The 24058-nt window shown below is 53.0% G+C and overlaps 1 protein-coding gene across 1 annotated transcript in view; it reads right to left on the minus strand.

Moving 5' to 3' along the window:
• Positions 1-83: 83 nt before the first annotated feature.
• Positions 84-24058, minus strand: part of SLC26A9 (solute carrier family 26 member 9) — a 26293-nt gene continuing 2318 nt past the window's right edge. Inside the window, exons 2-21 of the mRNA XM_029229452.1 lie at positions 18922-19064; positions 16085-16224; positions 15868-15978; positions 15038-15213; positions 13370-13534; positions 12716-12868; positions 12300-12382; positions 11387-11534; positions 10993-11106; positions 10719-10796; positions 10061-10156; positions 8063-8169; positions 6917-6986; positions 6703-6795; positions 6451-6564; positions 5539-5808; positions 4392-4446; positions 3080-3225; positions 1581-1652; positions 84-326 (exon numbers count right to left, since the gene is read on the minus strand). Coding sequence (XP_029085285.1) covers positions 279-326; positions 1581-1652; positions 3080-3225; positions 4392-4446; positions 5539-5808; positions 6451-6564; positions 6703-6795; positions 6917-6986; positions 8063-8169; positions 10061-10156; positions 10719-10796; positions 10993-11106; positions 11387-11534; positions 12300-12382; positions 12716-12868; positions 13370-13534; positions 15038-15213; positions 15868-15978; positions 16085-16224; positions 18922-19046 — 2364 coding nt within the window. The 5' untranslated portion in view covers positions 19047-19064 and the 3' untranslated portion in view covers positions 84-278. The remainder of the gene's footprint in view (positions 327-1580; positions 1653-3079; positions 3226-4391; positions 4447-5538; positions 5809-6450; positions 6565-6702; positions 6796-6916; positions 6987-8062; positions 8170-10060; positions 10157-10718; positions 10797-10992; positions 11107-11386; positions 11535-12299; positions 12383-12715; positions 12869-13369; positions 13535-15037; positions 15214-15867; positions 15979-16084; positions 16225-18921; positions 19065-24058) is intronic.

Consider the following 24058-nt stretch of genomic DNA (forward strand, 5'->3'; position numbering starts at 1 on the left):
GGGTGGGAGCGGTGGAGTGAGAAGGAGGCTTGCTTGTTGCTGGCTGGGGCTCTGAGGGTCAGCAGAAGGATGAAGAGGTGTCTCTCCCTGCCATTGAGATTGACTTGCTCTGGAGATGCCGGGAGGGGAATGAGAGAGGAGGAGGAGGGTGGAGAGGTACTGGAGTCCTGGTGGAGGTATTCTCCTCTACCCACCACTCTCCATGATCCCAGGCTCATCCTTCATGGGAGTCCCAGGTACCAGGTGCTCTGCAGGCAGCACGGGAACCGGCTGGGCCCTCACAGGGCGGTCAGGGTCTCTGCGTGAAACATGCTGCCGAACATCTCCTGCAGGGCCACAGGGGGGAAGTGGGAGGGGGAGAGACAGCATCAGACCTGTTGGGTTCAGAGTGGTGGCAATCGCCAGGTGACCCTATGAACCCCCGGCCAGAAAGAGGCATTTTGAGGAAGTGTGTGTGAGTGTGTGCACGTGCGTATGTGAACCGGGGAGAGGCAGGGTCAGCCTAAGAGGTGAACTCGTACAGAGGTGACAAGAGAAGATGCTTGAAATCTAACTTTGAATCACCTCTGGTGTGCTGTGTGACTTTCACAGGTCCTGCCCTCCTTTTTCGTTCCACTTTCTTTATTAGGTAAAATGAGGGTTGAGATCAGACAAGCTCTGAAGTCCTTTCTTGCTCTGATAAGCTATTTTGGTCCTACCCAGGCTTTTGGAATGTGCTGGAGATTCCACAGGGACCCAGAAATCCATCCGCCAAATCTTTGTGGCCCCGGCTCTCTTTCCTAATGCCTCCCGCATGCCCTCAGCACCCCCAGAGACATGTTTAGAGGACCATGGAACTCATACCCCAAAAGAATGGGAAGAGGCACAAAGTGAGATGTTACTTCTAATAGACCCAGAGCCAAATTCCTCTAAACGTAGTGATCTGGTTTCTTTTAATTCAGGGCATTGGGGTGGGGCTACTTTTCATGTCAGGGCCATAGGGCTCTATGTGAAGTAAGACTTCACACCTGCATAGCTCTTAGCTCTTAAAGCCCATCCACGTGCAGTAATATTTGTATCCCTCATGTATCCCTAGAATTCATCTGATCCTACCAGAATGTAAGTTTTCCAAGGGCAGGGGTCTTTGTTTTGTTCACTGCTGTGTGCCCACCCTGGGATAGTGTCAGGCAAGTAGTAGGCACTCCATAAATACCAGTTGAATTAACAGAGAACAAAAGCAACCCCCACTAATCTTGTTAGGTAGATGGGACAAGGTATTCCCCATATTCCCCTTATTTTACAACGATAAACACTGGGGCCTGGTGGTGTTATGTGGCTTGCCGAAGATCAAGTAGCAGATGTGTTGGAGAGTTAAGAATAGATATTAGTTATCCAGGACTTGGTCCAGTGACTCTCCCTTCCCCCATGATGCATTTCAGAGAGTGAGAAGAATTAAGAGCTGCTATTAAAAGAAAGATGAGAAAGAAACATTGTTGCCTTCAAGGTGACTGCTCTGGCTTGGAGATGGGAGAGTCCAGGCAGCACTTTGGGTTTGATAAGGTCTCCTTCCTTTTCCTCCTGACCCCCAGCCTTCAGCTTACCTGCTCTAAGTCCCAGCAGCTGGGACTGTCCTCCTCCGAATCATACAAAGAGAGCTCGGGGTCCACTGGAGCCTGGATGGGGGAAACAAGTGCAAAATGAGCTGCAGTAACTGAATGACGGTCTGGCACAAATGGCAGGCTCCGGGGTGGGCGGGGGGGCACCATGTGCTCTGATGCATAACTTGCCCTCTTGACTTTTCCCTCACCTCCCTCATTTGCCTCTCAAAATACAGCACAGCTGTGGTTTTCCTCCTCACAGCAGACAGGTGTACATCAGGGTGGGCTTCCTTGGTGGGCATTTCAGAGGCAGGGAAGGTTTACCTAGCTTACAAGGATCACCGGCTAGCTGCCTGACCGGCGAATCCATTTCCCTTCTCTGGGAATCTGTTTCCTCATCTGTAAAAGTAGGATAATCAGACTCACTTTGCTGGCTCTCTACCTCACCATGCTGTTGAAAAGGGTGTGTGTGTGTATCATTTATAGATATGAATATGTTCTGTAATAGTTAAATATACAATACATGTAACATACATTTTTAAGAATATATAAACTGTAAATAGTGGACATTGTGCAATAATGGATGATGAGGATTCTTCTGGAATCTCCCTCTCTTTGCTCTGGTGACAGGGTGCATGAGGCTAGAAAGGCCGCTGCTCTCACAGTTTCCCTCTGTGTGGTAGGCAGGCGCCAGGCCCCGTGTTTCCCTGGGCAGGCTTTCAGCGCTTAGAACAGATGGCTTCACCTTCATCAGTCTCTTAAAGCAAACAGCAAATGGTTGCTCTAGGGCCAGAAAAGCCTTTCTTATGACCCACAGAGGGCAGAAGAGGTTTGTTTCATGGACTGGGGCACAAAGTCTTGGGAGGCCAAGGGTAGAAGCTGAGCTGGCAGGGGAGCCTGGGAGGTGGCGTCGGCTGGGGATGCCTGGGCAGGGACCCCAATGGGATGGGCTTTTTCTGCCTCCCAGCTTTCTGGAGTGTTATTTGTAGACAGTGTTATTTGTAGCTCATTTGCATACCACTTACTGAGCTAGTAAATTAAATGTCAAGAAGCTGAGACAAAACTCAGATCCACACTCTTCATCCATCACCAGCCTGAAATCTCCAAGCTCTGCTAAATTAAAACAGGCAGGCTTACTCCCCTCCCTTTCCCAAAGCCTCCTGTAGAAAGAGCGAAAGAATCGCAGGGGTGAGCAATACCAGAATGCCAGGCATAACCCGCTGTGCTTTGGGTGTTTGTGTGATCTGGAAATTGATATTAATAAGGATTTTGTAATATACAAAGCTCGTTCAAGTGACGTAAAAGATACAAGTATCAGTTAATCTTAAAACCAAAACAAAAGAAAAATCCCGTGGTAGATAATGTTACCTTAGAGTACCCATTCCACAGATAAGAAAACTGAGATTCAGAAAAGTTAATTGACAGAATTGGTGTTGGAACCCAAACCGTCCCGCTACTTCAGTGACCCAGGGCCTAGGATTCCTCAGGTGCAGGGACCTTACCCCTTGGAAGTTGTGTGCTGGGGCCACTTCCCTGGCCTTTGCCTGGGCAAACAGGACTGCGTCGTGTATGCTGGGAAAGACGTGGTTGCGCTCTAGACACCCATCTTCGAAGATGCCCCCATGGTTAATGTCATTGTACACCTGGGCTGGAAGGAGGGAAAGATCACCTTCAAAAGGTTAACACCACCGTGGACAGGACCTGGGGTTGGGGGAAAATGGTGAGAGGGCCTGAGGGAGATGGAGAGAGAGGCCTGAGGGTTGTGCTCTTGCTATTCCTAGAGCCTTCTCATAGGCTTTGCAGTACCATTTCTGGACAGCAGAGGGCAACATGAGCTTGAGGATGCTGAGCCTTCACCCCAGGGCAGAAGGAAGCAGTTTGATTCAGGGAGTTGGTACTTCGTGGTGATTCGAGTGGGAAAGGCTAAAACGTTTGCCCATTCTGTCCCTTGAGGGTTCGTCCTTCCTATTGTTTACCCAGACCTTTCCTACAATGTCCAGTGTGTGGAAGAGTCCTTATTCCTGCCCAATCCTGGACATGATTTCCTGAGGAGTGTCTAGTGAGGGTCGGCGGGAGCTTCTGATTCTAACTCTGGAGCACACACAGAGCAGGTCACTTGCCAGTGCAGACTCTCTTCCTGAACGGAGCCTGCACAGAGCCTGAGCTGTGCTCAGGCCAGCGCCGAAGGTGGCTAGGCCTGCTGGAAGTTGCTGACCCTCCGCGGGAAACGGGGTGTGCAAGTATGTGCCCCTTCCCTTTCTCCTGTGTGTCCGTGTCCCTGCACTCTGCACACATGCTGATGAGGTGAAAGTCCACTGTGATGTGGACATGGTTTGGGGCTGTGTATGTGGGCCCTGGAGACTGTGTGCGTATAAAACTGTGTTATCTGTGTCTTCCCTGGATAGTTATGGTATATCTATGCTTTGTGCTTATTCATAGACTTTTGGATTTGGAGAAGATTCCCAAATTTATCTAGTCGGGCTCATTTTATGTGGGTGGCAATCGATCCCTAGACAGATGAAGTGACTTGGCCAAAGATATGTGGCAAATTAGTGGTGGGCAAATTAGAATCCTACTTGTCATTTCTTAACTCCACGATCCCCCCACTCTCTAATTGAGACCGCTAGGATGTTCTCTAACCCGGCTGTAGTCTCTTCTAACTTGTGCCCGAAACGCTTATGAGCAGCCAGTAGTTTAGGGGAACATTTGGCTGTTCTCATTTCTACCCCACTCACTATTCAGCATCCCACACACCTATTCCCACCTCAGCCCCTTGCCAGCCTTCCAGTCGCCTACACGTCCTCCTTCTCTTACCATGAATGTTCACCAAGAAGACCTTCACACCGATCCTCCCGTAGGTGGAGCTCAGCTAGAGGAGTCGGGAGGGTGTTGGGTAGGGAGACAAAAGGAAAGGAATGTTCTGAGTGGGCCTGAAAACCGATTCACAAAACGCACATCAGAGGGGGAGCCAAACAAATAAGTAGCCCCGAGAGCCCTGGCAGCCAAAGATAAAAATAGCGGCAAAGCACAGCACTTCTCCCTGGAGTGCTGGCTGACTGCTCCTCTGGAAAGCGGGGTGGACGTGGGGCTTTGCCAATGAGGCCGCCACTTAAAGTCCCCATGACCCCTTCTTATGGGGCCAGATCTTTTCTTTCAGTAGCTTAGAGTCCTGGACTCCACCTCTTTCCTGACGTCGTGGCTTCAGGCAGAAACTGCAGGGGAGGACTGAGGCCCAGAGAGGCTACTGCTTTGCCCGGCTTCATGCCAGGCCCAGGCTAGGGAAGCAGGTTGAGCCCAGGGCTGGGGATGGAGCCTTCTGTGCACCTGGCTGGTGATGCCATCAGCCTATGTGCTCTCTGTACCCCTCGGTTTCTCTGAGCTGCTTCTCTCTGGGCCAGCCTCTGAGGTTTACTGACTCCTTGTCATCGGAAGTGGCCGCTGAAAAGTTATCAGGTGGATACATTTATTCAAGGTATCCTGTGAGCTGTGTGTTTGGCCTAAGGATGTGGGGCACTGATCTAATGTCTTCTTTCTTCTGTTGGCCAGAACCGGCTGACACTAGAGTGTCTGGGTGAGTGTGGGAAGGAAGGGCAGACCACGAACCAGGGCCAAGCTGAACTCTACTCAGAGGACCCTGGGGTGGGTTCCTGGCAGCCTGAGAGGGAACTTGGGGTGGACTCTGTTACACAGGGGTGCTAGGACAGGGTGGACCAGCGGGGCCTGGCTTTGGTATCCCTCCCCAGGCAGGCATTGCCTCGTGCTGTCCGGGCCTGCTCTGCAGAGAGCATTCTGTCCTGGTAGCATCTGGGGAAAAGGGATCTTAGGAGCTGTTAGGTTCCTTGGTGAGCTGTCTCGCTCAGTTGGTTCAAATGAGGGCTCCAAGGAAAGGGAGTGTAGGAGGGCAGGGGTGACGGTTAGGGTTGGGGGGTGGGCTGGCACTCCCTCCACCCGAGGGCCTCACCTTGGCCAGGGCTTTGATGCCCATCAAATCCACAAAGCTGACCCCACTCATGTCAAAGATGAGGGTGTGGAAGGTGACAAAGGGTGGGACACTGGCCAGGATGTCACTGGGATCAGCAGAGGCCGGGGGCTCACAACTGGCAGCTGTGGAGCTGTCAGGGCTGAAGGTGATGTAGGACACGCTGGCGCCATTAGCAGGTGTCTGGTTGTTGTTGGGGTCAGTTGGGGAGCCATTCTCAAAGTCCTGCTGAAGCTCCTGCAGGGAGACAGTCTGGAGGGCGGGAGTAGGAGGGCAGAGTCAGGGGTCATCACAGTCAGTCAGACTTTGCTGTGGCTGAAGCTGGGGCAAGGGGCGTGCAGGTGGAGGTAACTGAACCTGGTGGTGGTGAATATAAGCCCCCCAAAACCCATAGGACCGGCATCTCCCATAGCCCCTTCCTTAGGTGGGGCCTGCAAGTTTGGTCTCCCACAACCCTTCCAAGAGAGGCACTGAAGCCTCAGCCCACTCTGCTCTGAGAGAAAGGCCCTTTGGAAACAATTGAGCTCCTTTTTCGCATTTATCCATGTCTGCCTTCTCCGCAGAACTCCCACACCTACATCCACCTTGCTAGATCTAGGTTGGCTGGGTACCCCAGGAAATTCACTGCTGCTCCCCGTATGGGGTTGCTTATAAGTCCACGGGCATATCCTATCTTAGCCAGAAAATGAGGACGGGCTGTGGGAGTTCAGTGGTTACCCTAAGAGCTGACAGCTCCTCATCGAAGGAGAAGATATCCACCAGGCAATACCCACCAGGCAGTGGCCACAGAGACTTGATGTCTTTGACTTCAAAGATACTGGGAGGTGGGGTACCAGGTAACAAGATCAGAGACGGCAGGGGAGAGGGCATGGGCTGTTTCTAGCCTCAGTTCACCTTGTTTTTCATAAATAGGGACTTCCTCTGTTGTATGGGCACCGTTCTCCCCTTCTCCTGCCTCTTGAGGTATTTTTGCTTGGCCAGCAATACTTTCTGGGGGTCCACACCTGTCTGTAGGGAGAGAACAGAGAGCAGTCTTAACCTCCACCCTCTTTGGAAGTGGCCTGCTCTCAGCTCCCAGCTCCTTTTCTTGCATCTTCCAGGCACGCTCTGTCCAGCCCCTCTGGTCACCAGAGGACTGAACCTTACCTTGGCAGTGACCTTTTGCCTGAAGATTTCCGAGTTGGCAAAGTAGAGAGGGGAGCAGTAAGTGATGATCTTTATCCCTTGGATTTCCTGGGCCTGTGACAGGAAGACTCGGCTCAGTTAGCAGCAATATCATTATTGGCTTTTTTTTTTTAAACCCTTTTATTTGGGGTGGGGGTAGGGCAAAAGAGGGAGGTCACAATCTTGGATTACCCACCCTATTATAGGTCTTGGGATTCACATAAATGTCAGTGTCCATGACTTGGGCCAAAGTATAGCCATTTCGACTGGATGAAGAAGGAAAAGAAAAACATAAGAGAATGCTATTAGCGGATGGGCCTGGAGGGACACTGGGGCTGGGGGCTGGGCAGAGGCAGGCCAGGAGAGGGTCCCTTCCTCACCCTGGGGTTTTTGTGTTTGTCTTTCTGCACTGGAGACATATGCCTGATGGCCTGTGTCTGGGCTATAATTAGAGGGTTGACAGGTAGCTCCTTGACGTAGCTCCCAGGCTGGGGCTCAGGGGGGAGAAAGGGTGGGGAGTAAACAAGGTGACATGCTTACGGGGCCCTAAAGTCACCACTTCCTGGTTCTGAGTTCTCAGGAATAGAAGACAGGGTTTCCCGGATATTCAGCATCCTTCCTGCCCTGACCTGGACCCCCTGGTCTGTTTCACTTAATTTTTTTAAAAAAATAAATAAATTAATTAATTAATTTATGGCTGCATGGGATCTTTGTTGCTGCGGGCAGGCTTTCTTTTTATTTGTGGCCAGCAGGGGCTACTCTTCGTTGCGGTGCGCAGGCCTCTCATTAAGGTGGCTTCTCTTGTTGCGGAGCATGGGCTCTAGGTGCGCGGGCTCCAGTAGTTGCGGCTCGAGAGCTCTAGAGCGCAGCTGTGGGATCTTCCTGGACCAGGGCTTGAACCCGTGTCCCCCGCATTGGCAGGCAGATTCTTAACCACTGCGCCACCAGAGAAGCCCACTTAATGTTTTTATAGCAAGGACGTAGCTGTCCTCTGACTTGCTGTTCCCTTGGGGTGGGGTTCCATTTTGTCTGGGGCCTAGTAGCACCCTTGAAAGGACACTGAGTCTCACCCACTTGCTTGACTCCCACTTTCTCTGGTCCCCCAGCCCTCCAAGACTGTGATGGCTTCCCCTGGGTTTTCAGGATGTGGGAAGTCAGGTAGCCCAGCCTGTGCCGAAAGTCCTGGCTGGGCCAGGCTCTCCTTGGGCCTGGCAGCCCCTCCAGTGCCAGGTCCAGAAGGTGACAGTATGCAGTGGGCTGGGCCAAGCCTCACGTGGGAGCCCTTGGCAGACTGGCCCAGGGGCCCCACTGCTGTGCCTTGTGGGGAGGGGCTGTTACTTACAATTGGGTCTGGAAGATCACAACCAGGGTGGAGAAGGCGACACCCACTGCCACACCATACGGCAGGCTCAGGAAGAAGGCAGAGAGGAAGCTCACCACCCAGACGCACTGTGAAGAGAGAGACGTCAACCCTTTGGGGAAGTCTTCCTGGACCAGCCTAGGTCATTCTCTGCTAGCACAACTTCAGACCCACCCTTCCCTTTTCATGCCATTTTTGCACTGTTTTATGTAACTGAGCTTCGGTTACACTTGCCCATTTCCCTTAGATTGAGTGTGGCTCCCTGATCTTGTCTGGTTGTTAATAGACAACCCCAGCATACACAGGGAGTCAGGATGGCTCAGTGAGAAGAGTATGAGTCTTGGGTCAGATATGCCTGGGTTCCAAATTTCATTCTCCTACTTACTAGCTGTGTGATCCTTAGTTGCCTAATTCACAAAGGGGGAATAATAATACCAGCTTCATGAAAGGATTAAAGAGTTAAGGAAGATAAGGTCCTAGCTTTAGTGATGGGCGCCCAGTGAGTGCTCCGTAAACCTGAGTTCCATTCCTCCATCTGATAGTAAGCTGTGTGCCGGACACGTGCTCAGCTACATTTCCTGATCTGATAGCCTGGGGCCTGGTTGTGTGCGTTTGGGGACAGGATTGGATGCAGTTTTTTTTTTGCAGTACGTGGGCCTCTCACTGTCGTGGCCTCTCCCGTTGCGGAGCACAGGCTCCGGATGCGCAGGCTCAGCGGCCATGGCTCACGGGCCCAGCTGCTCCGCGGCATGTGGGATCTTCCTGGACCGGGGCACGGACCCATGTCCCCTGCATCGGCAGGCGGACTCTCAACCACTGTGCCACCAGGGAAGCCCTGGATGCAGTTTTGACAGTTGCCTCCTGTGGTGTTTTAGAGTCCCCCATGTTCCTTTGAAGGAAATAAATCTGCCCACACTCTTGTACAGAATTGTGAAGATCAGATGGGAACCCAAAGCACTATGTAAATATCAGGAACTATTGTCATAGTGGGGGGGATTGTTGGGATGTGATAAAAGCAGATCTCTCGGGGTGGGAACTGGGACGTCATTTTTCTCCCTATCCTCATCCCTCACTCCCTGGGGGACCCCAGATGGACCACTTTGGTCTGGCTTTAAGGATTTCCTTCTCATACTGTGCAAGTGTACCTTCTCCCCTAGGAGACAGTCCAGTCCAGAGGTTTGGAGTCTAAGATTTGGGGTTCCAGTCCTGACTCTAACACTTACTACTTCTGTGGCCTTTGATGTGTGACTAAACCTCTCTGAGGCTTGGTTTCATCATCTTGAAAGGAGGTTAGTAAATCCTTTCTCACAACTTATGGTGGGGCTCAACTGGGGATGAGGCAGTGTCGTCAGTATATGGTAGCCTCATTTCAACTGCCCAGTGGAAGATGCGTTGGGAATGTGACTAATCAAAACAATAATTCATGTTTGCTAATTGTTTTATGGTTACATGGTGCTTTCCCATTATGATCTCATTTAATCCTCAGAGCCAGTGTGTGACCATCACCCGCATTACAGATGGGGAAACAGAACTCCAGAGAAGTCTGGTAATCTGCTTAAGATCCTGGTCTGCTGGCTTTATGTTCTAGGTTTTTTTGTTTTTTAAAATGATTTCATTTAGCTTTCTTAGCTAAATTTTATTGAACACAAGATACAATTCGACAATGTGCTCCTTACTTGTATTATCTCATTTCATAAGCATCCTGAGGTGGGGGGTAGAGAGTATAAGACACCCATTTCACAGATGAGAAAGCCAGGACTCGGAGAGGTTAAGGGACTTGCCATTGGTCATAAAGCCAGTGAACAGCTGAGTTAGGATTTGAACATAAGATGTCTCACTCCAAAACCTGAGCTGTCAGCACTCGGTTATGCTAATCAAGCAGCTGACCAGAGGGATCACTGACAGGAGAGATGACAGGGCTGTGGGGTTGGAGGAGGCGGCAAGGGCACAACGGGTACCCAGAGGCCGCCCAATACCTACACAGTCCAGCCTGCTCTTCCTCCACAGGTAGTAGGGGTCGGCGAGTTGCTTGAGGGAGTTCTTGAGGTTGACAGCAATCAGGGCTCCTAGCACAGCCTGGGGAAGCAGAGCATTGTTACTTGTCACCTGGGGTGTCCCCGTTTTCCTGCCCTTCCTGCAAACACCTGACCCTGAAACCTGGCAGGACAGAGTTGCAGTTCTAGAACATCTCTGCTGGCAGAGACCCCAAATCTCTGCATTCAATCTTAGGGCTGGAGCGCAGGTGCTAGAGTCATAGGGCCCCTGGCCCCATCTTTGCCCGTCCTCTTTTCCCTCATCCCCACACGGCCCGTGCCTAGAGCCCTCCTAGCCAGGCGCCCACACTGACTTGTAAAACACTGACTTGGGTGTGGACTCTGAGGTCAGAAGGCTGGAGTTTGTGACCAGCCCTGCACTTGTGAGCCTTGTCACCACAAGAAGATCACCTAGACCCTCTCAGCCTCAGTTTCCCTCACCTGTACAATGGGGAGAGTAAAACCTGCGTTACTACTCCACAGGTTGTGACTAGGACAATGTGTGACAATGATGGCACTTGGTAATCTGTAAAGTGCCACACAGCCCTCAGGGCCTGCTCTTACTGGAGTCTCTCGCTGCCTCTGCTCTCGTGCTGTGCTCTTACCTTGGGGAGAGGGTAGAGATAGGACCCCAGGACAAGCATCGTGATCATCACCACCAGGGAGACGCACAGGCTTGACATCTATTCAGAGAAAGAGTTTGGAAACAGGGCATAGGTGTGAAATTCTCGCTCTTGTTTTGTTTCCAATAGATGCCTTTGGTGGACTGGAGGCTAAGGAGGGGAGAGGAAAGTTGGAGAAGCAGGTGGCCTGGCTTCTCTGGGGCAATTGTTCTGCTACTCCCCCATCCCTCCCACACTCTCCTGGTCCAGCGCTCACCTGGGATTTTCCTCCAGCTCCATCCACAGCCAGAGTGACAGAGAGAGCACAGCAAATGACATGGATTTTAAAGAAGGAGCCGAAGAAGTTGCTGCAGCCCAGGGCGATCATCTCCTGTGGGCACAGGATTGGAAGCTGGGGCTGGGGTGCAGGGTACAGACCAAACACAGTTGCCCTTGCAAGCTGGATCTTGAACTTGAGAGTGACCCTACTGCTTTAAAGCCACATACTCCCAATCAAGTGGAAGTCAGCCTCTTGGTGTTAGAGTCCCCCCCCCCCCCCACTAGCAGGCAGCCTTCCTCACCTAAGCCCAGAGCCCCAAAACATCTCTTGCCAGGCCTCTGTGGGCCCTGGCCCGTCCTGCTCAGCCCTGCTGGGGGGTGGCCGGACCTACCTGGTTAGAATCCACGTCATAGCCGTGCTTGCTGGCCAGGGTCCGGCCCACAGCCAAGTTGATGACATAGCCCACGATGGCCAGGGAGAAGGCTGTGCCAATCATGTCCTTCCACTGTGAAACCACAGGCAACACGGGAGTGGGGAACCTGCCAAGGAGCCAGAAAGGAGGCAGGGCCCAAGGGTGTGAGGAGAGGGAGGGCACCGCGACCTTCATCGACCCACAGGGACCGGCTGGGCCCCACTCTGTGCCAGGGCCTTTACATGAATTATCCCTTCCAGTCTGAATCCTCAGTGCCACGCCGCAGGGCCGCTACCGTCACTCCCCTTGACAAAGCAAAAATCCGAGGCTTAGAGAACGTAACTCGCCTGAGGTCACAGAGCTAGTAAGCGGTAGGGCCTTGCTTGTTCACATCCAGCTTCTGGACTCTTCACGCGCACTCGTCCGCATATCCGCAGCCCCCAGTGCTGTAGGCCTTTTCTCCACGGCCTGCTCCAACTCTGCAGCATAAGCCCCTCCCCTCCCCTCCCCTCCCCTCCCAGGGCGCAGTGCGGTGCCTGGCACAGAGCTGACGCTCAGTGAATTTTGTTAGTCCTAACAGCTTCCTTTCCACGTGGGTAAAAGAGCCAATGTATTAGAGCAAGGCAAAGAACCAGAGAAGGGCTGATCAGAGCGGCTTTGCTTTAACAGCACCCATCAACGGAGACTTTCGCGGGGGTGTTTCATGACTCACCACCAGGAAACAGCCAGCATTGTGTGGCTCTTCTCCATAGTAAGTAATAGTAATAATTCAGAGCTGGTCAGTGTCACAGAGTTTATAATGTACTTTCATAGAGTTCATTTCATCTCTGACTCTGAACCTGGGGGCGGTGCAGTGGGGGTGGGGTCAGGCTTCCCAGCCACCTGGACTCACCCTCGTTGGATCTCTCCCACGATCTGCATGTGATACTTTTTGGGCATCTTGCAGCCCCCAGAGATAGCTGTTGCCACCACTACCTGCAAACCCCAAAGTGGAGAATTGGGATTGGCTCTAAGTTGGGGCCAGGGCAGGGGTCCCTCTCAAGCCTTTCCTTTTCTTTGGGGACCCCTGATCCCACTCCCCTGCCTCCTTGAGGGGGGGCAACCTGAGGATCAGGGAGAGTGGGAGCCATACACAGGGGGAAGGAGTAGATTCATCCCTGACTTCTGTCCTACTGGCTCACAGTGGGCGAGTGGGCCGGGGGCCGGGTGGGTAGAGGGGCTCCCCTGGCTCTGACTGGAGCCGGATTCCTTTCTTCACAGCCTCTCTTGCCCGGGCCCCAGCCCTCCACCCCTGGGCAAGGTCCTTACCACGATCATTTCTGTAGGGATGGGGAAGCGGATCTTGTGCATGAAGCGGGTGTTGAGCTCCTTCACCAGCACCAGGAACACGCTGCTGATGAGGGCGAAGAGGAGCGAGGCGATGTTGGTGTGGGGGAGGTTTTTGCAAATGTCAATGAAGGTCTGTGGGAGACAGCATCATGCTCATGGGTTCCCACCCCTTCCTCCCATGCCGCTCCCACCCAGCATCTGAGCCAATGAAGGGACGTCATCAGCTCTCACCAAAGCAGAATCCAGATCCTTCTCAGGATTCCACTTTCCACCACCCTCTCCCAAAGGGCATGTCTGGAGCTCATACTGGGATGGGAATGCAGATTCCCTTCCTCTTTCTCTAGAAAGAGTTCAAGCTAAAGGAGGAGGGATGGAGATTAGACATAAGGAAGGACTTCCCAGGCAGGGAGGGGTTGAGGCACTGGAACGGGGAGCTGATGGAGAGTGTACCTCTGCTCTTCTGCGGGGTTTAACCACAGAGAACCTCAGCAAGCCCTCAAGGTCACGTGTTTGACACTCCCTCCCAAAGCGGGAACTTCTTGGAATCCTCTCTGAACTTCTTAAGACAGTGAACTCGGCTCATGTGTCTGCTCAAGCCCCTCTCTATTCACAGGGGTGCGTTCCTAGACTCACAAAGACGATGGACCCTGGGCCTGTGTAGGAGGGGATGGTCAGTCCGAAGATGTACTTGAGCACGGAGATCAGGATCTGCAGGCCAGCGGCTGTCATGAAGCCCCGGATGAAGGACTCAGAGAGGTAGATGGCCACAAAACCGAACTGTACGAAGCCCAGGCCCATCTGAGAGGAGAGGGGTGGTGGGGAGAGACCAAGATGGGTCAGCAGCTCCCATACCTGCCTGGCTCAAACCCAGGGCTGGAGTTCCATGCAGCCCTGGGATAGCAGCAGCTCTAGGGAAATGAGTCCATCATGACCTTGTCTCGCCCTCTCCTGCCAGCAGACCTTTAGCCTCTGACACTTCACCTCGTTGGCTCCAGTTTCCTCGTCTGTAAAATGAACCTGGTACTCACCAGGGTTTCCTCTCTCAGTAATTGACACCCCTGCCCGCCCAGCTGGCCAACCAAAAACTTGGGAGCCATCATCCCTCACCCCCCATCTCCAATCTATCACCAAGCCCTGTTCATTTTGTTCCTGGCAAAATGTTCCGCAAGTCTACCCCCTCATCTCCTTGGCTGCCACCCTGGTCTAGGCCCTTGTCACTCTTGCCTGGACCTCTGCATAATCTCCCAACAGGTCCCCTGCCTTGACTCTCATCTAGCTCCCGTCCGTCATCTTCTCCATAGTCTGAGTGGTCCAAACCGACTGCCAATCAGACCCAAAGCCACTGCTTAGGGGACGGACTTCAGACTTCATTGTCTGGCCCCTGCCTACCTTTCTAGCCTCTTCTCTGGTCTATTCCCCAAAGGCCCCCTCCCTCTGGCCATACCAAACTCCTTGTCTTGCCATTCCCTGGTCAGTTCACACTCTCTTAGGCCTCAGTGCCTTGGGGGTGCTATTCCCCCTGCCTGGACTGTCCCTTCCATGCCTTGTTCATTTGGTTACTGGTCAACTTCTACTCATCCTTTTAGACTGAGCTCAGATGTCACCTCCTCTCTTTGAGGAGAGGCCTTCCCTGACTTTCTCTATGTTGCTGACCTCACTGCCTATACATCTATCTGTTGATATGGCTACTTCCTCTGCTGGGCTGTGAGCTCCTTGAGAACTGGGCCTCTTTCTTACTTATCTTTGATCCCCAGAGCCTAGCCCAGTCCCTGGCACGGTGAAACAACGAAAAAATATTAACTGAATGAATCAATGAATGAAACCTCCAAGGTTGCTTCCTGCTCTTACATTCTGTGCTGCTGCGTTTGCCTTCATGAAACCTAGCAGAGTCCTTTGCATGTGGTGGAAATGCAATTTATGTCATGCAGGTGATGCTGTGGCTTGGAGCAGAAGAAGCTCCAAGGAGGGGGATAAGTGATGTTAGAGAAACTGGAAGACTGTGCTGGCAGAGAGCTGGGCACTGGAAAGGGTAGTGGAGAGAGGCCAGAAGTCCTTTAGACAGTCATTAGCTCAGGACAGTTTTATTAGGTGTAGATGCTGGTCTTATGCACCTGCTGGAGACAGAGAAGGAGAGATGCTCTGAATTTTCAAGGTCCTTTGTAGCCTCGAAGTGGGGAAGAGGGAGGACGTAGAGCCCTAAGTTAGCTCTAATGTCAAAACTGGGACTCTGAGGCAGGGGCAGGGTGCGCTGGTGCCTTCCTGAGGTGGGGCCCCGGCAGAGATGGAGGCCGCCCCCCTCACCTGGATGACGGCAGTCAGGCAGGCTAGCGTTGCCGACACGTGCAGCCTCTCGGTCTCCATGGCCACTGTGTCCACATGGCTCTCATTGGTGGCATTGTTGAAGACCCGGAATTTCGACTCTGGGGCCAGCTGCAGACAGATGTTACCCACCAGGATGCTGATAACGGCAAATGTACCTGTGGTGCCCCACCCAGCCAGCAAAAGTCAGAGGTTTGGACCACACCCGTGGAAACCAGAAAGGGGCCCAGGAACGCTTCCCGACCCCCATGGGGATGGAGCCCCATGCCTCCAAGGCTCCTCTCCAGCATAACAGTAACCGTTCACATCTAACCATGATCTACAACTCTTCAATGTGCTTTCACCCCAACTGTTAATGTTATTTTATTGGACACATGAGGAAATGGGCTTGGAAATATAAGCAGAGCCTGCGCCAGAAACAGGCCTTGCGGTCAGGCCCTTTTTCTCCGTCTCACTTAGCACCGGAGAACTCTGTATGTCCCTGAAGTGGTCTGCTGGGACCAGTCTGGGAGTTAGATGGTAATTTCCCACATCTGTTCAGCACTTTACGGCATATCTTGTTCCACAAAGTCTTCCCCACATTCCAGGGAGGGAGAACAAACAGGCCATGCTAACTGAGCTCACGGAAGCTAAGTGCCTTCTCCAAGGTCACAGAAGACCTGGGACTGACACGCACAGTGATGGTCCCTCCAGGACCAAGCAGCACCAGCTAGAGGAGAATGCAGATGGGAAATCACCCCAACCCCCTTCGCCACCCACCACCCATCCTTGTGGTCCAGGTCAGCTGCCTGCTGAGAGGGGAGAGGCCTTACCTGGCACCATCTGGTGGATACCCCCCAGGAAGAAGTAGGTCAGGAGGGGGAAGAAGGAGGAGTAGAGGCCGTTGACAGCAGGAAGGTTGGCCAGCAGAGCAAATGCCATGCCTGCAGAAGACCGAGACAGTGAACATCCAGGGGCATGGTTGGGTTATGGAGGTCACAGAGAGTGGCGTGGGGAGAGAAATAGGCTTGGCTGAGGGGATCCCCTCACCTTGTGGGACCTGGATGGATCCACCGCTGATGCCGCCAAGAAGGTCAGGGATGATGTAATCTTTGATCTTGTACTTGGGGAGCCAAGAGAGCACGGGGAACAGCCCGAACACGGCGGTTTTGATCTTGGCCGAGGAACATCTGGAGGGGAAGAGGGCAGGTTTCTGGTCAGCACTGCACAGCTTGGATGCTCTGAGTCGGGAATAGATTATAATATCCTGTTCTTGGTCATTCATCCATTCGTTCACTCATTCACGCAAAATTCAGTGAGCATCCACACTATGTGGCAGGACTTTCTCTTGAGAGCCATCACCATGCCCTGGGCACTAGCTGGAGGTCTTCTGATTGCTGACTGCTCACCTGGGAAGTCTATAAGACTTGGCTTAAAGGCATGGATTTTGCGGTGGCTGAGCCTGCCGAGGTGTCAAGTCCAGCCTCCACCTCAGATGGCCTTTCTCTGGTCTGACTGAACACAGGCCCGGGCACCCTCTTCTGGGCTCCTGCAGCATTGTGTGTACCTTGTGTTGTAATTTCTTGCTTTTCATCTATCTCTCCCACTACACAGTAAACCCAACATGGAGAGAAGTCTGGCTCTCTTGTTCAGCTTTGTATACTTCGTGCATTACACTGGGGTGCTTAGTGAATATCTGTTGAAGAAATGAATGAATGAATAAGTGAAAGAATGGGCCTGAATTGAAACTCAGTCTGAGTGGGGGCTGCTGCCATATTTCTTAGAACTTCCCCCCAAAGGAAGGCTCCACTCTCCCTGCAGGGTGCACCTCTGCTGACCTACTATCCTCTGTGTGTGATAACTCGAGTGCTGGAGTTCTTTCCCCTGTTAATTCATCAGGAGAGGGAAGAATGGGGAAACTGTTGGTTAACGCAGGGTGGGGAGAGTTGATCCCTCCCCTGTTTGCTGAACACCTTGAGGTCCTTTCATTAGAAACTCAGGAGTGGTAAAAACAAGGGCCTTCAATCCCAAGGGTGACAGCTGGTGGATTGATGACTAGAAGGGGGCGGGCAGGCATTTGCTTTTCTTCTCCCAGCTGAGGGAACTCAAATACTCAGGGACCATCTGGTGACTCACTGGCCTTCTCTGATTAGGCCCTCCTTTCCTGCCCAGCACCAATTCCTGCTCTTTGCTGTTGCTCAACAATAGTTTCCCTGACACTGGGTCCCCTGGATGTCACCCAAAACTGAAATCAACACAGGCAATGCTTTGTACCCTGTAAAGTCTGGGTAGATTTTCTGTCCCAACCAGCGCTTCATGGAACCGCATCACCATCACCATCTGACCCCCCGGTCTCCTCTGTGGTGGGTAGTGCCTCTCCCACCCCTGGGATGCTGGATGGGGAGTTGGACTGGTAGTAGATAGCTTAAAGTATCTCTAAAGGCTTGTCCTAAGAGAGAATCAGGCCTGCAGGAACTCTCTCATGTTTGTTTGTGGCAGGGAAAACTGGACTCGTGAATGGAGAGCTGGCTGGGGAAGAAAAACAACCCACTCGAGGGCTTGTACATGCCCAGCCTTACTTGCAAGCCTGCCATATATTGAGCAAAGCAATCTGAAGCCTGAGAGAAGAACTGGGAACAGATGCCAAACATCCATACAGAGGTTCCAGAAGCCAGGCGGGAAGTGGACGGAGAGAGATTAGTTTTCTAGACATTCATTCATTCATTCATTAAACAAATATTTACTGGAGCACCTTCTGTGTGCCAGGCACTGTTCAAGGCTCCCCTGCCAGCCACATGGGAATTGTTAGCTCCCTGCATCGCCTTACGTTATCCATCATCCTAATCTTTTAGGACAACAGCAGGTACCCTCATCCCTCCAGGACAGTAACAACCCAAACTTAAACTCTTTGGGCACAAAGACTTGCAGAGCCCGCCTGCCTGAAGGACACAGCTGTGGCACCCAAGGTCTTGACTGTAACTGGGCAGAGATGGAGCCTCCCAGGAGAGGTAGGGTTGAGCTGGGGCTTTTAGTGAAGACTGAGCTGGGTGATTCCCCCAGTCTGAACCAGTTCCACCTGCATCTCTACTTCAGCCATTGCCAGTGACCTCAATTCAGGTAACTGAATCAGCTGTTTCCCCAGGGAAGTGAGGAAGAGCAAACCAGACCCCGGTGAAGCCTGAGGGAGGTCTGCCAGACGTCTGGGAAGGGGGAAGATAAAGCTCGTAGCCTCAGGCTCCTGGAGTGTGGGTATAGATCCCCTTGTGGAGCCCCCTCCTCATAGGCATGGTCTCACTACCCGCCAGCACAGTTCCAGGGATCTGAGAGAGGAAAGAGCCCAGGGGCTGGTGAGATCACATCCTGGTAGGTACCCTTTAGGAAAGCCCAGGAATTTAGGGGCTGTCTTTGGGCATTGTCTGGACCAGGAGAAGGAAGGAGCACCCAGGAGGGAAAGAGGACAAAGTGCACACAGGGGTGGGGGAGGCTTCAGATTTTCCTTGATAAGGAAAGGACAGGAGAAGGGACAGGAGCAGCAAAGGCTCTGCAGCTCCCCACCCGCATATGGTAGCATGCCCTTCTCCAGCTCCCTTAAGATCCCAGGAGAGACTTGAGTGGACTGAGAATATGGCGAGACCTCATGCAGGGGGTTGGGGATGGTTTACAACCCTTCTGAGCCTGTGGATGGTCCTTGCTTCCACTCCCCATCCTCCTTGGGGGTCTCAGTAGAGCTGAGGCATAGGATCTCAAATTCAGGGTTCAGAATCTCACCTCCCCGAGGCTTCCCCACATCCTGTCTTAGGGACACTGGTACCAGAGTCATGGCCTGGTACAGGAAGATTTTGGTGGGGAGTAGAAGAGAGAGGAGTCTGGGCTCTGGGCCACATTACCTGAAGGCATTGCGAAGTTTTTCTCCCAGTGGGTACGTCCGATCCTTCTTCTCAAACTCATCATCGAAGAGGGTGAGGGAGTAGGTAGCTCTGTCTACCACGTAGCGGGGCCTGGGCTGGCTCATGTCTGGGGCATTTACAAGCTTTGGGAGAAGCAGAGTAGGGAAGAACGAGGGGCATCCCTTCCCAGCGCCGGCCTGGGCCTTCTCTCTCTAATCCTAGCTCAGCAGACTTTTATTCTGTCTTCCCCGCCCCCAGCCAGCAAGGTGCCGCCCTTCCCTCTTTCAAGTCTTTCCACCAGACACTTCTTTTGGTGGCCTTGCCTCCCAGGCACGGATGAGGCATACACTCACCCTGGCTGTTTTGCTTGGCGCCCAGCACGTGGCTGGCACTCCACACCTGTTATATCACCGTCACCCCCGCTGAACACCAGGCAAAAAGGAGGTGGGGGTGCAAGGGCAGGAGTCACAGCTGGGATTCAGCAGGTTGATCCTCTGCCCCCTCCCCCTTACCACCCTCCCCACATCATCCCCTGGTGTCCCCACAAGCCCCTCTGCCTCCCTAGACCTCAGTTTCCCTGGCAGAATGTCTCAAACCATTCAGCCGGTCAGCCTGGAAGAAAGAGAGAAAACAGCCTGCCTGGGGGCAGGGGATGGCTGAGGTGACCTCAGGAGGACCCTTCTTAAAGGAACCGCCTAGGACTTCACCAACAGATTTCCCCAGGGGGACAATGGTGTGTTTGGGGAAATCAAGATGGTCTGCGGCGGCTGGCTCTCCCACGGCTTCCTGTGTCTAACCTTTCCTCCACCCTTGTGTACTGGTGCCTCTCCTCCTAGCTTTTTGCGCAACCTTGCTGACGTTCCAGGAGCTGAGCAGGGCAGGACTAAGTGCCAGGGCCCCTGAGGCCCAGAGGAGCTCCCTGCAGGGATCTTTCCCTCCTCCATCCTCAAACTGCTGGTCCGCTCTCCTGTCCCCTGCCCCCCCAGAGCTGGGAGAAGCCCACCTGGAGGACCTCAGAGGAAGAAGGAGGGTGAGGAAAGAGAAGGGACAGGCTTAGAGGGAGATTACGTCTGCGAGGTGGAGAGTGTGGGATGGCCGTGGCCAGTTTGGCAAAAGATTCAAGATGGAGTTAAGAGTGGGAAACCACACGGGGGTCTCAGGATGCTCCCCCACTGGCTTCCTAGGGGAGAACCTGGGTGAATGAGAGGTTATCAGAGGGGAGCAGGCTGGTTGATGCCTTTTGTAGAAGAGAATACCGGGGAAGAGGTGGAAAATGCATTAACTAAGGGCCCAGAAATCTGGGTTCTAGTGCTGGCTTTACTGGTGAGGTGGAAGGGGCAGCATTGCCTTTCTGAACCTCAGATTTCTCATCAGTAAAACTGGGGTACCATATCCTCCTCACAAGGTTTTCTGAGGATCAAATGAATAAATGGACAAGAAAGCCTTGTGCAAAATGTAAAGAGTGATGCAAACGTGAGTTGCTGTTGTGGATGAGACTGTGCCCAGGTGGATGAAGGTCAGGCTGGTGCATTCCACTCGGGGGGGGGGTCGCAGGACCCTGAGGCCCACCAGGACCTGTAAGCTTGGGCTGGGTGTCTGGCAAAACCCCACGGATGCTACCCAACAGGCAGGGAAGTGGGGGAATGAGGCTGCCCACAGTGTCTGTGCCCAGGCCCTTGCCTGGGCACTTAATATGCACCCAACAAATGCTTGCTGAGTGAATCAATAAGTGCTGTTTCAGAGAAGACATGGGCAGAAAAGAATAAGAGCAATGGCACGTGACACACTTCAATGGGAGAAGTGAGAGACTGAGTGGCATAAGGTAAACAGCACAAGCTTTGGAGCCAGAGTGACCTGGGTTCAAAGATTCAGTTTCTTCATCTGTAAATGGGGATAATAACAGTCCCAGGTGTTTGCCATGAGGATTCAATGAGATCATGTCTGTGAAGTGGCTTGTCTCCTAAGGGCACCCAGTAAATCGGAACGGCGATGATTACTATGATTAAGATAGGAGAGCGCTTCCTTCCTCTTGGGAGAGTCTATTCAGAGGCTTCCAGCCCTTTGCCCCTGGTAAAGCAGGATGGCCTCGCACCTCCTTCCCCTCCCCACCCTCTCATCGGATCAGGAAGGGTCCGACTTTCTAGGTGTTTTGCCTGGCGGGCCCTTTGGGAGCAATGAGTGGGGATCGTGACCCTCTGGAGGAATCCAGAGCTCCAGCCCGGCTTCAGAGGAAGACTCATCGTTTGGGGAGTCAATGCCTGGCCACCAAACAGACCACTTGTAAAGCAATAGTCAGAATTGTCAAGGGGGCTGAAGCAGAAGAGGGAAGAGGAGGCGATGGGAGATCTTGTTTCCTTGCTAAGCAGCAGGTGGTGATCCCCGAAGCCCCTTCCCAGGCTACTTTCAAAGGCTCCCAGTTCTAGTGGTGCGTTTGTGGGCAGAGGGGTTGGCAGTGTCTGATCGTACTAAACCTCCTAACCCGGCTCCCGCCCACCCTCCATTCCCCCATTTCCTCAGTGGCACCTTTCCCCACCCCGCACACTTCTCCCTGCCTTTTCCGTCCCACCAGCCTCCACATTGAGTAGTTCATCAAATCCCATTGCTATTTCCTTCCGGTGTCTCTCTCAGGTCTTATCTCACACCTGGACTACTGCATTAGCCTTCTGACCGATTCCCCAGCCCACACCCCCTGCTCAGAAAACCTCAGCTTCCTCATTTCCAGGAGGATCAAGCCCAGACTCCTTATTTTGGCATGTTTGTCCTTACAGCACCTGGCCTTGTTTTGGTGGGCTCAGTAGATTTGTAGGTTGGGTCTGCCCACTCCATCCAAGCTGTCCACTCAGCATCCCCTGAGCAAGCTTCCTCGGTTTCCCCTCAGGGGCTCTGTCCACTCTTTCCTCCTTACCTGAGATGCCCTGACTCATTCTGCCTTTTTAGTCCTGCCTCTCCTTAAGACCTGCTAGGTTCCTCCTCCTCCCCTCTCCTCCCTCTCTTCCTTCTCCCTGCCTACCTGTTCCTCTTCTATGAAGACTTTCCTGACCACCCTGGCCTGGGATCTCTTTCTCCTTGAATCTCCTTTATTGGGACCTGTCCATCCTGTGCATCACCATTGGCTTCCAGGGGAGGGAGGCAGGAAAGGGGGTGATGGTGTTGGAAATTCTTCTGAGAGCACAGATGAATTTGGATGACGCAGGACTGTTTCTGCCCCTGTGGGTAGGCTTTATACAAATGGGGTGAGACGCTACGGGAGTTCCCTCTTACACAGGCTGACAGAGGAGAGAAGATCCCTTGCTTTACTGGAATGCAAAATCTGCCCCTTTTCCCATACGCTCCTCATCTTATTCCAGAAATAGGGTGTTGAAGGGGAGAAGGCCCTGGGAGCTCTCCTAATCCTGAGTGTGCACTATGCACAAAAATGAGAGCCCAGCAGCCCGTCAGCCTCAGAAAGCTTGGCCCAGAGGGAACCTGAGGTCTAGGCAAGCCCAGCTCTCTCATTTTGTGGATGAGGAAACTGAGTCTCAGAGGCGGGATGGGAACTGAACCAGGCCTTTGACTCCAACTCAAGTGCTCCTGTTGGAAGGGGCCCAGACCTTCCAGAGACAACCCTGATCCTGCCCTCTGGCATCCCTGAGTGGCATCAGACAACCCTGGTGACCTTCCATTCCAGCCAGTGATACAGGACCTTCGTGAGGGCTCTGCTGGGGGTTCTGACTCCCCTCCTGGCCTTGGCTTTCCCAGGATAGGGACAGACAGAGTGGCAAATCTGCAACCACGCAAGCTGCCCCAGCTCCTGGTGAGGAGGTGCCCTCATCATACTTACTAATTCCAAGAATAGGGGTTGAGGCAGGGTGGGGCTTAGGCGGGGAGGTTACTTCATCCCCAGCCAGTCCTTCAGGTCTAGGAGGAGAGGGGGATGGGAGGGAGAGGTGGAAAAGGGTGAGCTGGCAACGAGGTGGGGGCACCGCCTCTCCCAGATGCTCCCCGCGTTCTCAGAGAGTTCAGGGGCTCCCAGGGACCCCCAGAGAGGGCTCCTACAATGCTAGGTTAGGGGTGGGAAGGTGAGAGAGGGGGCAATAAAGGGAGAGAGGTATAGGGAACGTGAAGACTTGATCCCTAGTTAAACAAACACACAGCCTTGCCAAATGATGTCAGCGTGGCTGAAAAAAGTCGAGGGCTCTACTGCCATAGGTGTGTATCACCGGGTCTGGCCTCCCATCAAACGGTGTCAGCCCCTCCACTGCTTCCCATCCCCCACCGGATCAGGGATAAATAGCAGGTGCCATGTGACAATATTGAGGAACAAAAGGGTGCCCCTGCCCCTCCCCCACTGTGGAGGTAAGGAGGGCGGGTCCTGAGTTGCTGGAGAGACCTAGAGGGGGGCCCGTGAGGCTTAGGGGAAGTAGAAGGTGAGAAGGGAAGAGGAGAGGTGGGTGTATGGACAATTCCCCAGGCTTGGCAGGGGAATGGGGTCACATCTGGGGCAAGGGGGATCTGGAAGTCTTTCAGAGCTAAGGAGCTGGGGGTGGGAACAAAGGGGAAATGGACTCTGTGGGGAGGGCACAGACCAGAGCAGACCCCCCTCTTGGGCTTCATCAAAATCTTAATTCCCACACAGTGAACTCATTCAATAGAAAGCCCACTGGAATCTCCTCCAAGTCATATTTCTGACTAGGTCTGTCACATTGCCCATGAGAATACAGTGGGCAGAGATGGGCTTGGGCACAGTGCCCAAGTTAATGCATAGAAAGTCTTGGAATGGTGCCTGGCCACAGTACGTGAGCAACAAATTCAGACTGTTATTATTACTCCAATTATTCCGGAGGGTCTCTTCCTTGTTCCTCTGCAACCTCAGGCAAGTCACTCCTTCCTTTTCCCATCTGCCTCTACATGCCACCCACCCTGCCTTCCCCATGCCCTTGTTCCATCAAAACTTCCCAGGACTGGGAAAAAAAATCTTTGTAGAAGAGGCAGGACATCTGGGGAGCAGGGAGACGAGGAACCCGTCTGTGGGGTTTCAGTAGGTCTGGAGGTGATCCTGTCATTGTGGCCCAGGTTGGCTTCCTCCTCAGCCTTGCCGGGTGAGTGAGTGAGTGTGTGTGTGTGTGTGTGTGTGTGTGTGTGTGTGTGTGTGTGTGTG

The sequence above is a fragment of the Monodon monoceros genome, unplaced genomic scaffold (genome assembly GCF_005190385.1).
Source record: "Monodon monoceros isolate NGI ecotype Baffin Bay Population unplaced genomic scaffold, NGI_Narwhal_1 Super_Scaffold_18, whole genome shotgun sequence".
NCBI classification, from domain to species: domain Eukaryota; kingdom Metazoa; phylum Chordata; class Mammalia; order Artiodactyla; family Monodontidae; genus Monodon; species Monodon monoceros.